Source organism: Phalacrocorax carbo, chromosome 4 (assembly GCF_963921805.1).
Source record: "Phalacrocorax carbo chromosome 4, bPhaCar2.1, whole genome shotgun sequence".
Classification (NCBI taxonomy): Eukaryota; Metazoa; Chordata; class Aves; order Suliformes; family Phalacrocoracidae; genus Phalacrocorax; species Phalacrocorax carbo.
Genome location: NC_087516.1, coordinates 62081258 through 62096890, shown reverse-complemented (window position 1 = coordinate 62096890; position 15633 = coordinate 62081258). Strand labels below are relative to the sequence as shown.

The window sequence follows — 15633 nt, the reverse complement described above, 5'->3', positions numbered from 1 at the left end:
GGGTGTTTTACCTACCAAAGCGTTATTAAGGGAAGCTCAGCCATAGCAGCCAGTGTCAGCAATATGCCTCGCAATCAAACAAGAAATATGGTAGATACTCCAAGACATGAGATAACTGCCAAGGCTTATTGCAGAGCAAAGAGCTTTTCAAAAAAATGTTTTCTCTGAAGAGCATCAGATTTCACTCTGCTTCTCACAGCACAGACATGCCTTGGCAATCATGATTAGCCTCATTTGGGCCTGTGGAATCCATTATTTTATAGCTAGCCTCATAGCTGGCAGGATGACAAACAGTTTATTCCTCTTTGGAGAGAAATCAGACCAAAAGACAGAGCATTAATTCAGCATTCCCCCACCTAAGACATTTTCCCTTCCTGCTTATTGCTTAAGGCAAGACACCTAATGTTTGCCTTGATGGCTCTGTCAGGCTCTTGACATCCCAAATTTATCTCATGCCTCGATGAGGACAAATCTTTAATGAACTTCAGGCTTTTGTTCCTTTTAAAATCAGGCAAGGAGGGTTTACAATTCATCTGGCAAGGAAGATATAAAGAGCTATGCAAATAATAATTATTCTTAATTAGTTACATTTGCCTTAGTTGCCAAGTGATCTTTCCATGCATTTGACATCCAGGAGGAGGAAGAAGCAGGGTGGTTATCTGGGTCCATTTACCTGACCCCGTTACATGTGGGCTGAATGTCCAAGGGGAGTAGGACCTAGACTCAAATTTGCTTACAAGAGCTCTGGTTAGATTTTACCAGGCAAGGCTATTTCCCAAACAGCTGTTTTGTTGTGGGGGTTTTTAACCAGTCTGTCAGTCTGTCTCTCTGTGCCCTATCTCTGAGTGCTTCTGGGCTGTGCTGGCAGCACCAAGAATTAGGTGTAATGTAGATTTTTGCCCTGGAAACCCACCCTCAACAGCTCAAACCTTGCTGCAAGCACCTCTTGGTCTACCTCTATGTGCACAGAAGCCTTTCTTGATGGAGAGTAGCAACATCTTGGTACTCATTTTGTGCCCAGACCTTTTCCAGAGGGGTACCATTAAATAAATGTTCTTGGAAAATGCTCAGGTCTCTTTCTTTTTTTTTCTTTTTAGACCTGGAGCTGGAAGTAATGCACAGTAATGCCTCTCTCTCCTCTTTATAAAGGAGCTCACCACCTGGATGAGCTTTAATTCACACCTCCATTGGAGGGACTGGATCTCCACATCTTGCTCGTCTTAGCCGCAGGGCTGTGTTGCAAAACGCTGGTGGGTGCTCAGCGTCAGCCCTGCAGTGCTTACCTTCCTTTCTGGATCTGCGCTTTCACTTTTTATTTTTTGTCTTTTTTTTCATTATTATTTTTTTTCAATGGGAGAATGATGTCCAGGTGGCTGATTCTGCTGTAATTTAATGGCAGCTCACTCATCTGCTGTTGTGCTGGAAACAATAAGAGGCCAACTGCCAAGGAAAGTTTGGCTGAATGACTTGTAGCTGTAATTGAATTTCACAGAGTATTTGTATGGTCCTTTTTTCCCCTCTCATGCTAACTCATCTTGCTGCTTCTTTTTAATTGACAAATTTAAAAGGAGAATTCTGGTGCACAACAGGTTGAGAGAGTTGCAGTGAATTAAGAGGTTACTGCTGGTTTTTTTATAAACCAGTGGCAACGGGGGGATGTGCTGCTGGCCATAGCGTCACAGCAGAAGTCTGCCTGACTGATTTTTCTTCTTGTGATGGTGGTGAGCAGTGGCCAGTGCTCTGACACACGTTTTGACTAGCGTAAACAACTTTTTTGTTTCCCAAATTCAGGGATGAATTCGTTTTTCAGGTTGCTTTATCTCTGCAGTGGTGCTCTAAACAAAAAATCTCATCACAGAAGAGACTTATACACATTAAAAAATCAGATATTTCTTCTGAAGATTAACTTTGGCTATAACAATACTTTCTGATTCTTTTTTTCCAGTGCAGTATATTTCAGGACTCATTATGCCTTAAGTGAATTATCTTTACTTGAGCAAAAAATATTTACCTCTTGGAATAATACATTTAGAAGTGCAGCGCAATCACATTCAGTATCTGCTGAAGCTGATGAAGTGTCTGCTTCTTCAGAGAAGCCAGTCACTGTGACTGCCACCTGGAATAATAACAAGAGGAGAGAGGCAAGGGAAGAATAGAAATTATTCACAGAATTTTGCGAAATACAAATGTTTGCAAAACCATTGAGAACCATCTCGCTGATCTCTGCTCTGCACAGCAGCATCCACTCCTACAGGGCCAGGCACATAGCTGGGATTTTACTGTGTAACCCCAAAACCCAGAATCCCAAAGTTCTGTTGGCTTTCTGCAGGACTGATTTTTTTCCCCTTAACAAAATATTTCAAGGCATAGTTTTTCATGTGATTTGGTACCTAAAATTATGAAATGAGGTCATAATATTTAAGCTCCTAGAAAACTGGCCTCAATGGGACAGTGCCATGGGAAGGCATTTGTTATTTCCTGGGTTTGAGGGAGCGTCTGTGTGAGGGCTTGGGCCTCTGATGCCTGTCATTCATTATATGAATGTCTAACAAAAAGATGGCTTCCTCCCAAAATAGCCTGAATTTTGATCTATAAGAGACAAGGCAATTTTGTAGGAAACCGTAACTTTTTTCATCTTGCGGAAACCTCTGGTGGACAAGAGTTAATGTATATTAGTGGTTTCCTGGGTTCTGATGACTGTAAGTTACACTGACGGGTGTTTTAACATTAATAATCCTTAGTATTATTTTAGTGAACATCTATTAAATTTAGTTATTATGTATTAAAAAGCCGACTAAAAGCACTGACATTTTAAGGAAGCCCAAATTAATGGTTTGAAAGGTTTCACAAATTTATCAGATGAATGGAAATCTAAGGGAAAAAAAAAAAAAACCACTTATGAAAAATGACAGCTTTGATTTCTGCAAATCCACAGATACCATATTTAAGGATCTAATTTAGGTTGTGGTTTGTGAAAGCATTTATGGGTTATTGACACTTCCAATCTCCATACTTCACAGTGAAATTAATTAGGAGGTGATAATTTTGGGAATGTGTTACGTGAAGCCATTGTAATGCAACGTACTTGTAGAGCACCTTCATTTGCTGATGCCTGGGTATTATATGAAAAATGTAATTTGGAAATGAGGCAAGTGAGATTATTCCTCCCTTTTATTAAATAAAGGATTAGCACTTCATTTGCTATAAAATGCAAGCATTTCTCCTGTGCAATAAATCAAGAGGGCTTTTTTTTCCCAGCCTTATGGGAGGGAGTATAATGTCTACACGAAGGTACATGCAGTCAAGAAGAGGGAAGTACTCTGTTTACTGAAACCTTAAATTTTCTTGGATATATAAATAATGTTACAGACTAAATGGGTCCCACCATAATAATATAAACCTAAACAAACTAAAACTTAGCTTTCAGAATGGTTTTGGTCTGGTGGAGAACTGCAATGGAGAGGCTTGAAGTTGCATGTGGTTCTTTCTTAACGGAGATTGGCAGCTGTGATAAGGTTAATTCATGGCAGTATAATTGATAAGAATAATTTCTTCATTCCTCTGGCTGGAGAATGAAAGTCTGAGTGGTTTATATTCAAGTGTCAGGTTGCTCTTGGACTGTAAAGCCAGGTAATATTAATGGGGTTTGTTCTCCATTTAAATGCATATACGAGCTTGCCATTGGCACAAGTGAAGATCCCCCAGGTAAAGCCGTGGCAGGGCACAAAGTGCAATCTGTTATGTATTTATTGTACTTCTCCGAAGGAAGCTGACGTTGTTCTTGCACTGAAATGGAAGGAAAACGATTTCTAGAAAACCTGTCATGTTGAGAGCAAAAAATTAGCAATTGTAGTAAAGTAGAATTAGGTGGCAAAAATGGGAAGATAGCAACAGTATGTATTTGCAAAGTAGTCTTAGAAAACCTAATTCTTCCATTCTCTGTGCTTGAATCTGAGCCAACACCCAAGAGGGCTTCCCCTGTTGCATGTTAAAACTTTTCACACAAAAAGCTTGTAAAATAAGTGCTTCACTAGGGCTAACCACACGGAGCTAAATTCTAGCTTGGGGGCAGTTTGATGGGGAGGATGGGGACGGAGGCTGGTCACTGGGTCTTCTGGAACAAGGACAGTTGCAATGACGGGACTGAGACCAAAGACCACTGAATTGCTCTTGCTTCTCCTTTGCCTGGAGGCAAAATGTTAATTGGCCTTCAGCTGGCTACAACTTGCTGCAGTGGGACCCCAGGCTTTCCTAGAAGGACCCGGTGGGTGAGAGAAATAGTGGCATGTGCTTTGGTTTGCGGCTGTGCTGCACAGAGTGAGCGCTGAGTTTGGCTATGTGGTCTCTTTTGTCATTTTAATTATGTGTCAGGAGAAGAAAACAAAGCAGAGGTGGGTACTTCTGCAGTGTTTTGAACTTCAGGTTGCCAAAACAGCTCGCGTCAGATAAACGCTGAGCTAGCTATCTAACTGTTCTTCTGGCAAACCATATGTGCAGGTTTGAGAGTGTTTTAAGTACAGATTAATAAAAGAAGAGTATTTTCATTTTTTTCATTCCCTGGGTTTAGATATATTTATTTTAGATCTGCTGCTGCAGAGTTCAGCTTTCCTCCGACTGTGCTTCCTCATCAGGATCTGTCTACATACCACGTGTGCTTCCCGACGGTAGAGCACCATGGGTTTGAAACACATACAGGTGTGGTCCTCTTCAGCCTCACTGGGTGCTGGGATGGGGAACCAGAGGGACAAGCGACAAGCTGATGACCCTCCTGCAGTATCTGTGTCCCACTCTTATGTTGCCTCTGACCTGTCGACTGCTGCATTTCCTTGGGGACCTTAACCACTTTCTTAAATTTTAGATGTTGAGAAGAGAAACTGCTAAGGACCTCATGTGCCCTATTACTATTAGCGTTTCTCTAGCACTGACTGTGGGGTCCTGTTGTCAATGATCTGCTGTGCTGGACGTGCTGTGAATCTGATGCCACCCTCTCCTGTATATTGCCTAGTTGCCTAGATTACTGCTTTCTACTGTGATAGCTAAAAGGAAGTCTGTTATTGACATGTGCTTTGGTGCCCTGAATTTTGAACACGTCTCTTGTTTACTTTAACCTTCTTTTAGTAAAGGAACACTGAAACTCCAGCACCCGGCCATGTCTTCAAAAGAGTACCTTCATCTCCAAGCAGGCTCTACATGGGCGCACTTTGGGGTGCCTTGCTAGGTTTGCAGCTTCCCAAACATGCTCCTGTTCAACCTAAACCCCACAGATGGGGTGTGGGTGTTGGGGAGAAACATGTAAATTGGGATACCTTTCTGTGGGTGCTATAGGGAAGCCCTCAAGTCAAAGGTTGAGACAGTTGTGGGTGCTTTGCTGTTGGCACAAGGCTGGCCAAGGAGCTTGGGGTCTAGGGAAAGAAAGAAAAGGCTGTAGATCCCAGACCATCCTTATATGAGGAGCCCTGGTGCAAGGCACCTTCCAGACTTCATTTCCTCATTAGAGGGAGCTCAATGCTCAAGTGCGGCACAACAAGGCTCAGGGCCAAGTGGTGAGTCAGCTATGTGATGGTCACCGTCTTCACCATGGGTCATGTGTCAGGGCAGGGCACAAGGCCAGTGCTGTGTTTTGTGTGGATGTTTCTCCCTGGTTGGTTCCCTAGTGCCATGACCGCTTTTTGGCTTCACCTCTGCACACATCTGGTCAAGCTGGTTGGTGGAGGTGAGATGTAGTGGTTGGCCACATCTGGCATGAAGCACCCTCAGTGTAGCTGAGGTGCTGTATCTTGTGCTACTAAGGTCAGCCTCAAAAACCTGCTTTTTTAGTCCTTCTATTTTGTCATTAACTATGTGTTTAACACTGAGTCTCTGTATATTAAATCAGTTTGACCTGTGAAGGACATGAACAGGGAGTGGATGTCACTTATCTGCTATTAAACATCTGTCCTGAAAAAAAAAACAGCTGGCCAAGTATAGGGCACAACTTTTTACTTATTTTTGCAATTGCCTTTTAAAATCCCCCCTACTCAGATAATTTTTTTTTCCATTTTTGTGCTCCTGTTGTGGGTTTGAAGCAGTGCCAGGGAGACTCTCTACAGGACTCTGCCGCTGCAAGCTTGTGCCTTAAATAGTTGAGTGCAACTCAACATGGTGGTAAGAAAATGAGCAGTTAATGTTGTTCAAGTGTTAATTGTGCCAGAAATTAAGAGTGTATTTTCAGAGCCTGAACCCAGCAGTACTAAGAGCATTTAATTAATTTGTTTGTGTGATTTCTCTGAATGGGTGGCAGCAATCTGCCTATTCGCTCAGCTCCAGGCACAGCAGGGGCAGGCTGTAGTGGCCGATGATTGCACACAGTCCTCAGTTTTATTTCTGTCCGAAGAAACTGAAGAAAATCAGGGTACGTGGAAAGCCTTGTTTGTAACTCCGCTCAGACCTGGGAAGCGGTTCTTGATTTCCTTCAGGACTCTGGCACTGTTGAAGCCAACGTCACTAGCCTGCAACCGGCATAGGAAATTGAGGTGAAATACCCTTGTTCTGCTCCAATGCAGCAATAGCAGGAGTGGAAGATCTCACTGCAAGAGAAATAACTGTGTATGCGTGCTTTTTCTGTAGACCCTTGCAGAAAGGTAAGGTGCCTCCTGTGCTATAAGCAGTATTTAAATCCTGTGGACTGGCACAGGCATTGCCAGTAAATTTGTCTGTAACTGGGCAAAATTTTTAAAATTCTTCTAGTACTTTATGAAGACAGTTTTGAGTTAATATGCTGCATAATTGAAGGGATAATCAGACCCTAATTGAACCTTCCTTTTAATATTTCTTAATAAGCTGAATCCTCCAAGCTTCCCATGCAACCTGTTTGAATGATATGATGTCCCAATATAAGCTGGGTAATTATTGAAATTCAAAAGCATTAAGTCTTAAATCAGCAGGAAGAAAATATGAGTTTGGGATACATACGACACAAAGCTCCATGCAGGAGGTCACCAAAACATGTACCATGTCTGGAATTATAAGAGAGCTGGATATGGCACTGACCACTAACAACACATACGAGCTATTCAGAATAAGGGTAATCAATGCCTCAGGTCACTCAGTTCAGCTGGTCGCAAATATATTATCTTCTACAGAAGTTTCTCTCTTTCTGCTTTACAATATCACGCTGTTGTTCAAGTGTATTACAAAAGCTTTTGCTCATTTGGAAATGTAAATTACTACCTTCTATGCTGCCAGAGGTACAGTACACCATCAGCCAGAAGCATGAAGCCATACATTTGGTGATCTGTCATGTTGCTTTCTTGCTTTTGCCAGGGACATTTAATGTTTTTCTGAATATCTTAGTTAACTATGGCCAGCCACAGCCTGGGATGGGGAAAGCAGTTGCTGTGTGGGTTTCTCCAGTTGCTGGGTCTGGTGCCTTTTAATCTTGCTGGCTCTTTCCCTTGCAAAACCAGGTGCTTGCACTGAAATGCATCATCTCTGCTCCCTAGAGTCCTGAAAGCCACATGCTGAAAACATTTGCCTTTGACCTTAACCTGTTATAAGGTAGAAAGGAGCCTGAATCAAAGCCCAGGTAAAAAAAGCTCTTTAAGTTTGGAAACAGTCGTTTTGGGAGCTGCACTTGGCTCCGGATGTATGCCTCCCCACACGGCAAAGTGCAGATTCGCATGTCTAGCCAATGCATTTGCAGTCTTATCCTGAAATCGTTCTTCCATTGAGCCCGCAGGTTCCCATCTGAATGAACGAGACTTTTGAATGCAAAGGGGTTTGCAGTACCAGCACCGGAGGACAGTCATTTGGCAAGTGTCTCGGTCTGGAAGGGGCCAGAGTGAACTCTGGGCAAGCAAAAACAAAGCACGTGTGCATACCTTTGCATTCCTCTCTCGCTTTTCTGAACAGAGATCTCTCAGCTGTCAAAACCATACTGTTTTGCTGGCAAGTTCTCACTTCTCTCTCAGTGATATTTTATGGGGTCTGTCTTCTCCTACACCTTTGAGGTGAGGCCCCGCAGAACCAGCAAACCCCAGGGCTGGGGGTGCAGAAGCTGTTTGGGGCCCCACCATGCTGGAAGAAGAAGGGGTCTGTGCCACAACCGGAGGGGGCTTTCGGATGAGGGCCCCCAAGGCCTCTTGCAGGAGGTTGTTAGCTATAGAAACTGGTACTGAGAGTTTAGCAATTAATAAGTGCACTTCATTTATTTATTTATTCTGACTGCAGTGGGCTTTGTCCAAAGGGATGCAGTCTGTTCAGCAGCATTATTATGCATGGTGAATAATTCATATAAAAATAACCAGCAAGTTCTGGGGTTGGGCTTTTTAAATAGTGCTTAGATATTTTAAACTCGTGAACACTATACATCTTTGGGATCTTATAAATCATATAAGTATTACAATATTTAAAATGTTTTTTTTTACAAGTCCTACTAAAGCTTGTTTCTCCAGGATGTAGGAAGGGACTCTGAACATCCACCAATGTGCTTCATTTGACTCTGCTAAGTTCTTTGTTCGTGTCATAAGGCAATATTCTCCTGCTTAAAGTAGGGATCTCTGTTTTACAGGATTTTGGTGAAATATATGAAGATGTATATTCTATAAAGTTTCTCCCTGGAGTTTTTATTCTAGACATAAATCTGTGTCAGTCATATTTCAGTGTATGGGTATTTCATTTTACTCTGTGAAACTAGTCCAAGGCTGCTCCTGCTGAGATACCTCGAATAGTTCAGGGGGCTTGGTATGTCACAAGTATTCGGGGTTTTTTTTTCTTCTTAAAGATTTTTGTAAAGTTAACATTTATCTGTATTTTGTTCACCTTTGCATATTATCCAGTGTATACCAGGGGAAAGGCTTTATAGAGGTATATATATAAAAAATGTTCACATACTAAAGTAAAATAATGAAGCTTCCTTTTCATATGAAAGAGGTAAAGAAAAGTACCTGGCCAATACAGTACCATTAATCTATTCTCTTTTCTCCTTTCTCTCTTTACCTCTCTCTCTACAATAGAAGTGGAACAAAAAGGTAATTAAATACCTTTCAAATTATATATATATATATATTACTTATGTATAGGCTAAGTTATTTAACAGTTTAACGTTTTAGTTGAAATACTTTGTCATTAATTCTCACTACTTTTTTGTTAAAGTTTATTTAGTACCTCTGCTGCTCAACTTCACCAGATAACTAATTTTTGCTGAAATTTTTTTGCTAGTACCACTATTTTCATTAAATTTCTATTCAAAGGTTTAGATAACTCATTCTTCTCCTGCCCCAAAGAATTTGGAAAGTGTGCATATATACGTATGTGCATAAGTATATCTAGTTATGCCATAAAAGCCTCTTGGAAATGGCACCCCTTTATCAGCAGCTCTGGGTGGCTACTTAGACTCCAATAGAGCAATATACTTTTACACCAATTACTAAATCTGATTTTCCTCCTGTCTCGCTCTCCAGAGGACATTACCAATTTCTGCATTTCTGAAAATAATTGGTTACCCTCTAAGCAGGGAGAGCAAGCGTGGGATCCCATCTGCCAGCCCCGCGTTACCAGAAGCGTGTGGTGGGATACTTCTTCGCACCTCCCTGCTGCCCATCCCATCGTCATGGTTATTGTACTCCTTGTGCCCATGGAGATCAGCATTATAAATAAGGAACAAATGTTCTCCCGCTTGAAGCGTGTGCAGCACCTCCAGGTCAGGAGGGTGCTACCAGGGATGACGAGGGCCAAGCGAGCCGGTTTTGCTCCGGAACATCCCTCCTTTTGTCTCCCTGTACAGCCGGCCAGCCTCTTGGCATTGGCATTCCTGTGATGCCAAGGGTGGCCAGGCACTGGCCGAGCCTCCTCCGGGGCGCTGGGCATGCCCTGGCCCCTCTCAGCCCCACTGAAGTCTGAGCAGCAAAGCACCCCGGTTAGTCAAACTGCTCCTCTGTGCTCCTCTCATGTAACAATAGAAGGTACATGTTTTTAAGTTTGAATTACTACTATATTTAACAGGACATTTTTTAACTGATTAAAATCTAGACCTTGGGTTCCTCTCCAATGAACTTTACTCTTTTCCTTCCTTCTTTCCTTTCTTCCTTCCTTCCTTGTCTTTTCCTTTCAGCATCCATACGTCATTCGTTTTTAATTGTGTGGACTGCATGTTTCATGTGTCCTCTAGCAGCTTTGAAAGCCTCATTTCTAGTTATACTAGAGATCTGTAGACGGGTGTTCCCCCTCCCCCCACTCCCTTTGCTTTAAATGCTATTCTAAGCTGCTAAGGGATTCGCTTCTGCTTTGCTATTGGTACCCTTTAAATACAAAATGTTGCTTGGGCTGTAAGGATGGGAATTTCTTTCTCTTATTTCCATTTCTAGGCTACCTTTCTGTGGGCTGTTTAAATAAACACGTGGATCAGTTCCCTGGGAGTTTAACCCTTCACCTAATAGGTACAGATTCACTGCAGAATATAATCAGAAAATACAAACGCAGAAATCTTTTGGGGGCACATATTCATTTCAGAGTTTACAAAGACACGTGGTCCCAGTAAGTACACCTGCAAAAATATATTTGGAAACAATTAAGAAAATGAGCCACAGTTGATAGAAAAAGCAGGGAAAAAAATCAGTTTGGTGGAGCAAATCTTTTTCTAGAGACAAGGCCAGCAGGAAGGCTAGTCTCCAGCCACAGGGCATTGCTATTGGGTTTCCTCTGATCTCGAGTATCCTCTGTTCCAGAACTAGAAGATATTGAGATGCTTGGGCCAACCACCCCCAGACTGTCATTAACTTTGTTCTTTTGTTTTAAATTCTTTTCCCCTCTGACAGTTTTTCTTTGCCCCGGACTGCTGAAAGGAGTATACCAGAGTGAACACTTATTTGAATCTGACCACCAGTCTGGTGCCTGGTGCAAAGACCCTCTGCAGGCGTCTGACAAGATCTACTACATGCCCTGGACGCCATATCGGACGGACACACTGACGGAGTACTCCTCCAAGGATGACTTCATTGCTGGGAGGCCAACCACAACCTACAAACTCCCACACCGGGTAGATGGCACGGGGTTCGTGGTGTACGACGGGGCTTTGTTCTTCAACAAGGAACGAACCAGGAACATAGTCAAGTTTGACTTGCGGACAAGGATAAAAAGCGGGGAGGCTATCATAGCTAACGCAAATTACCATGACACCTCTCCCTACCGCTGGGGAGGTAAGTCTGATATAGACCTGGCTGTGGATGAGAACGGGCTGTGGGTAATCTATGCAACAGAACAAAATAATGGCAAAATAGTCATTAGCCAATTAAACCCTTACACATTAAGGATTGAAGGGACGTGGGATACTGCCTATGACAAGAGGTCAGCTTCTAACGCCTTCATGATCTGTGGGATTTTATATGTGGTGAAGTCTGTGTATGAAGATGATGACAATGAAGCCACAGGGAATAAAATAGACTACATATATAATACTGACCAAAGCAAGGATAGCATGGTGGATGTGCCCTTTCCAAACTCCTACCAGTACATTGCTGCTGTGGATTATAATCCCCGGGACAACCTCCTTTATGTATGGAACAACTATCACGTCGTGAAATATTCCCTGGATTTTGGCCCACTGGACAGCAGAGCAGGTAAGAGTTTTAATACTGAGCCAAAATCTGAACTGGGCTTTCTATTTTTTCTGGCAAATAGGGGGTAAAATGAGTGAAGTGCACTCCTGTCTAATTGATCTGCCTCTGTTTCTGTAAATTAACCTCCACCACAAGACCTGTGACAAATATTCAGACATTAATATGTGCAGAATATTTTTTCAATCTTAGTATGAAAATAAATGGGGAAAGGTGTGTGCTATCTGTAACTAACCTGAAACAGTCTCCAAATGTCCACGCTCTTGTTTGCATCACAGGGATAGCGCTCTTTCCTCCTTAATTGAATTATCCTACAAACATCAGATCATCTTCCTTTCTGCAGAAATTTTGTCAAAACAGAGAGTGAAAGATGCTGTCGCTGCAAACTGCCAGGGGGAAACTGCCAACCGGCTTAAATTACTTCATTCCGTTAAGCTGGGGGAGTTTGGGCTGTTTAGGAAAGCTGCCGCTAGTTACATACGTGAGCATGCACCCACAGGTGTGTGTCTAGAGTCAGGAGGGGAATCAACAACAAAAATGATCCAAACTGTTGGCGTCTTTTCTTTAATGGTGCTCTTTTTTTTTTAAAAGCATTTAATGATTTACTGTGATTTACTGTACTTTTGCTAAGAGTGCAGTATATGGCCCCCAGAGGATTCCCAGCTTTCCCACCTTTTTTCCTATTAGAAATTATGCTGGTAATTACTTAATTGGGTTATATTCTTTTAACTTTACCAACTTCTTCATTATTTTGCAAGTATTATGTTCACAGTCGCTACTTTATTAGTAACATTACTTAGCTTGTGGTCAAACTCATATGACAATGCAAGAATTCCCAAAAAACCATTTGCTCAGTCATGTTCAAATGGTTACTGCTGTACACGATGTAGTCATAGTTATCAGGTAGTTTCTTGGTCGACTGTGTACTTCAGAAAGGCTGAAACAGTAAGAGGAAAAGCAGAATTGTTATAATTTGGACCATAAACTATTTGATTCCTAACACGGCTATTCCCAAAACATTCTTTTTTGTTAATAATAAACTCAGAATGGATGAGTGGATTCAGGTCTTCAGATTGAGAAAGAGAAGTCAAGAGGTTTCTGTTGCTGAGCTTTTCTTTTTCTTTTCCTGTGTGCAGCCTGTATCCATATAAGAAATGGATCAAGAGATGCTGAAAGAAAGTGTCGATATGAAAATCTGGGGAGGGTTGGAATAAAAGTAGTAAAATGGCAGTGAATTTCTCATTTTTATACGAAAATGTAAGGAAGAGGAGAAGGAAATCTTGAAGAAGCAGATGAAAAAAACTGAGTGACTGTTAAGAGAGAAGCAGGGACGTTTTCAATTATGTTGACCTCGGCAAGATCTCAGATGAACAAAAAATGAAGTAATACTTCTCATTCTTCCAACTTAATGATGAGCACGTATTTTCGGAGTGGTGGAGTGAAGCAGAGCAATTTGTGAGCTATCAGTTATCCCTGAGGAGTGAAAATCAATTGCATCCCTCTATTTCACAGAGTTTCTCTCCTTTTCAGCGAATTATTTCTAGGTATTAGAGCAGGCTCTCTGCTGCCACTTTTTCTTGCGGTGACCGTTGTCAGTAATAGCATCTTTAATAAAAAAAGAGCCATAATCAGTGAAAACCATAGGTTTTATACTTTCCTCTTAAAAAGGAAATGATTCTTTCCTTTTTCCCAGTCTAAGCTGGTGAGATGGGAGAGCAGGTGAAAGCCTTGCAGAGTGCTGAAAGTCTCTAATGTGCAAGGATTTGATTAGTCCTTGTGCCACTCTGGTCTGAAACCCCTTTAGTTTCATTCATGTTTGGATGAGAATTTAAAATCCCCCAGTGCCTCAGATGGAAAGCTGAAGCAGTTTTTGGCTTTGGGTGGTGGACACGAGAGGGTTAAGCTGCTGTCAGGGAGTCTGGTGAGCCTTCTCTGACGTTCCTTTCGTGCAGTTTTTGATGGCTTTGTAATGTGGGCACAAAGCTCAATTTTACATGCGTTTCTCTTCTCTGAAAATTGCTGGGATTTCCTTTTGGCAGAAATGCGTAAGGTTCCCATTACCTCACTATTTTATGGGTTTAGAGGACTTTTAAGAGGATTGCTCTGACATCAAATGAAATTCTCAATGAGACAGCTCGAACGGGCCAAGGCATTTAAAAGTAAGGAAAAATACCTTTGCAGAGGGAGTTTACTGCTCCATTGCCTGCACAGCCTGATTAGTGGGAACATTATTTTACGAGTCAGTCAAACAGAAGCATTGATTTTGAGCTGAATAGGTGAACAAACACTTGCTTGACACCAGGCTTTTTTGCAGAGAGGAGCCAGGAGACCAGGTCTGCATGACTTTCTCTCTTCCAAGTTCACTGCAACACATTTTCTGGTTAGCACCAAATTTCATGCTGCATTGCTTTGTGTGTAATGCTAAATATATGGCTGGCTTAAACCCAGCTCCTCCACCAAAGAGCAGAACAGGAGCTGATGCAGCACTAGGAAAGCAGTGAAGACCCAAGATATTTTTACTTAGTAAGTTATTTATTTTTTCACAGAGTGGGTTTTGGATATGTGTTTCCCCTCTTCTCTTCCAAAATAACCCATTTAGAGCAAGGCAACGTACAATGCAGCCATTCTCCATAGGGTTGCAGTTTGAGTAGCAAAATATGTAAACAATATCTGCTTAATTAGAAAATAAAAGAAAGATTGTAAAATTGATGGGTTGAACAAATTGGTTGTTAAAAAACAATTAAGGGTGAAGTTTTAGGAGAAGAGCTCTTAAAACCAAAAATTGATCGTAACAAGAAAAGTGATATATTTAGCTACCTAAATAGCCAGAAGCATATTTGAAATCGCTGTTATCATACATTTCAAGGATATCTAAAACAAAAAAACAGGTGCTGGGGGCTCCAGTTTGTTTAGAATCAAACATTTTCAGTCTTTTCCCAATCCATCCAGGGAAAATGGGAGGAAGCAGGTGTTGCTTAGCTTGTAGGAAAGGCAGGCATCACATCCTCTCGCTCTTCACGGTGATGAAACGTTTTCCGTGAGTTTTAATTAAGGCTCTGTTTGTGCATGTAGGTTTGGTACATACTTGAGATCTTCACTATCACATGGCTTCTTTCATCCACTGTTTCAAAAAATGGGCTTTTACTCCTCAGAGTCAATGAGTGTCAAAACCAGGGGTTTCTGTGCTCAGCTTCTGTAGCAGCTGAAGGTACCAGGGAAGGCAAAATATTCTGAAGTGAGGCACAAAGCTGGGTTCAGCTGATCTCACAGCAGTTCAGGGCTCTTAACTGAATTAAAACCAATCATTCATTTTTCTCAGAAGTGGGAAAAGCTGCATTTTAAGTATTTGTCCCCCCTTTTTTTTTTTTTCCCTTTCGTCTAGGGTTGTTTTCAGTTATCCCAAAAGCAGTTTTGAAAGCAAATACTCCTCAGTGCCTGCAAACCCAGGAAACCTGTCATTAACGTCTACCTTCAAGAAGTGAACTTGAAGATACCAAAAGCCTTTGAAGCATGTTTTCTTTGAGCTGTTTGGCCTTTAATTGAGTTTTTTGGAGGATGGTTTTCCATAAATGCTCCTGAGCTTTTGGGTTATTTCTGTGTAGCCGCTTTTGAGTTTGCTAATTCGAAGTGATAATGAGAATAGCTCTGCAACTCTAAGCAGTGTTTTCATCACCTTCTTCAAGAAGTTGAACCCAGAAAAATGTTCAGGTTGTTGTCTTTTTTACATGCCCTGCTAGCCATGTGCAGAGAGGGAAACGAAAAGCCGTATCAACAGAATGAAAAATTTTCCGCAACCTAATCAGTCTTAATATTCACCAGAGTTACCTGTTTTAATCATCACCCACTTGTGATACAGTCTGTGTAAACAAATTCAAGAAAATATCAACAAATCCTCCTCTCCAGAAAGGTGAAGTGCTCCCATCCCGCTTCCTGGCACTGAGCTACATACAAACACATGTCTCCTGGCTGTGCATCTCTGCACCTCGCCAGGTGGTCATGGCTCCTGTCCTGGCACCAGGTAGGGGTTCCTGGGCAGCAGAGA

At 41.8% G+C, this 15633-nt stretch overlaps 1 protein-coding gene across 8 annotated transcripts in view; it reads left to right on the top strand.

Moving 5' to 3' along the window:
* The window catches only part of ADGRL3 (adhesion G protein-coupled receptor L3), a 517783-nt gene that overhangs the window by 324008 nt on the left and 178142 nt on the right, over window positions 1–15633 (top strand). For all 8 annotated transcript variants that reach the window (XM_064450191.1, XM_064450192.1, XM_064450188.1 and 5 more), the window contains one exon: window positions 10794–11594. In XM_064450191.1, the coding sequence (XP_064306261.1) occupies window positions 10794–11594 (801 nt within the window). The remainder of the gene's footprint in view (window positions 1–10793; window positions 11595–15633) is intronic.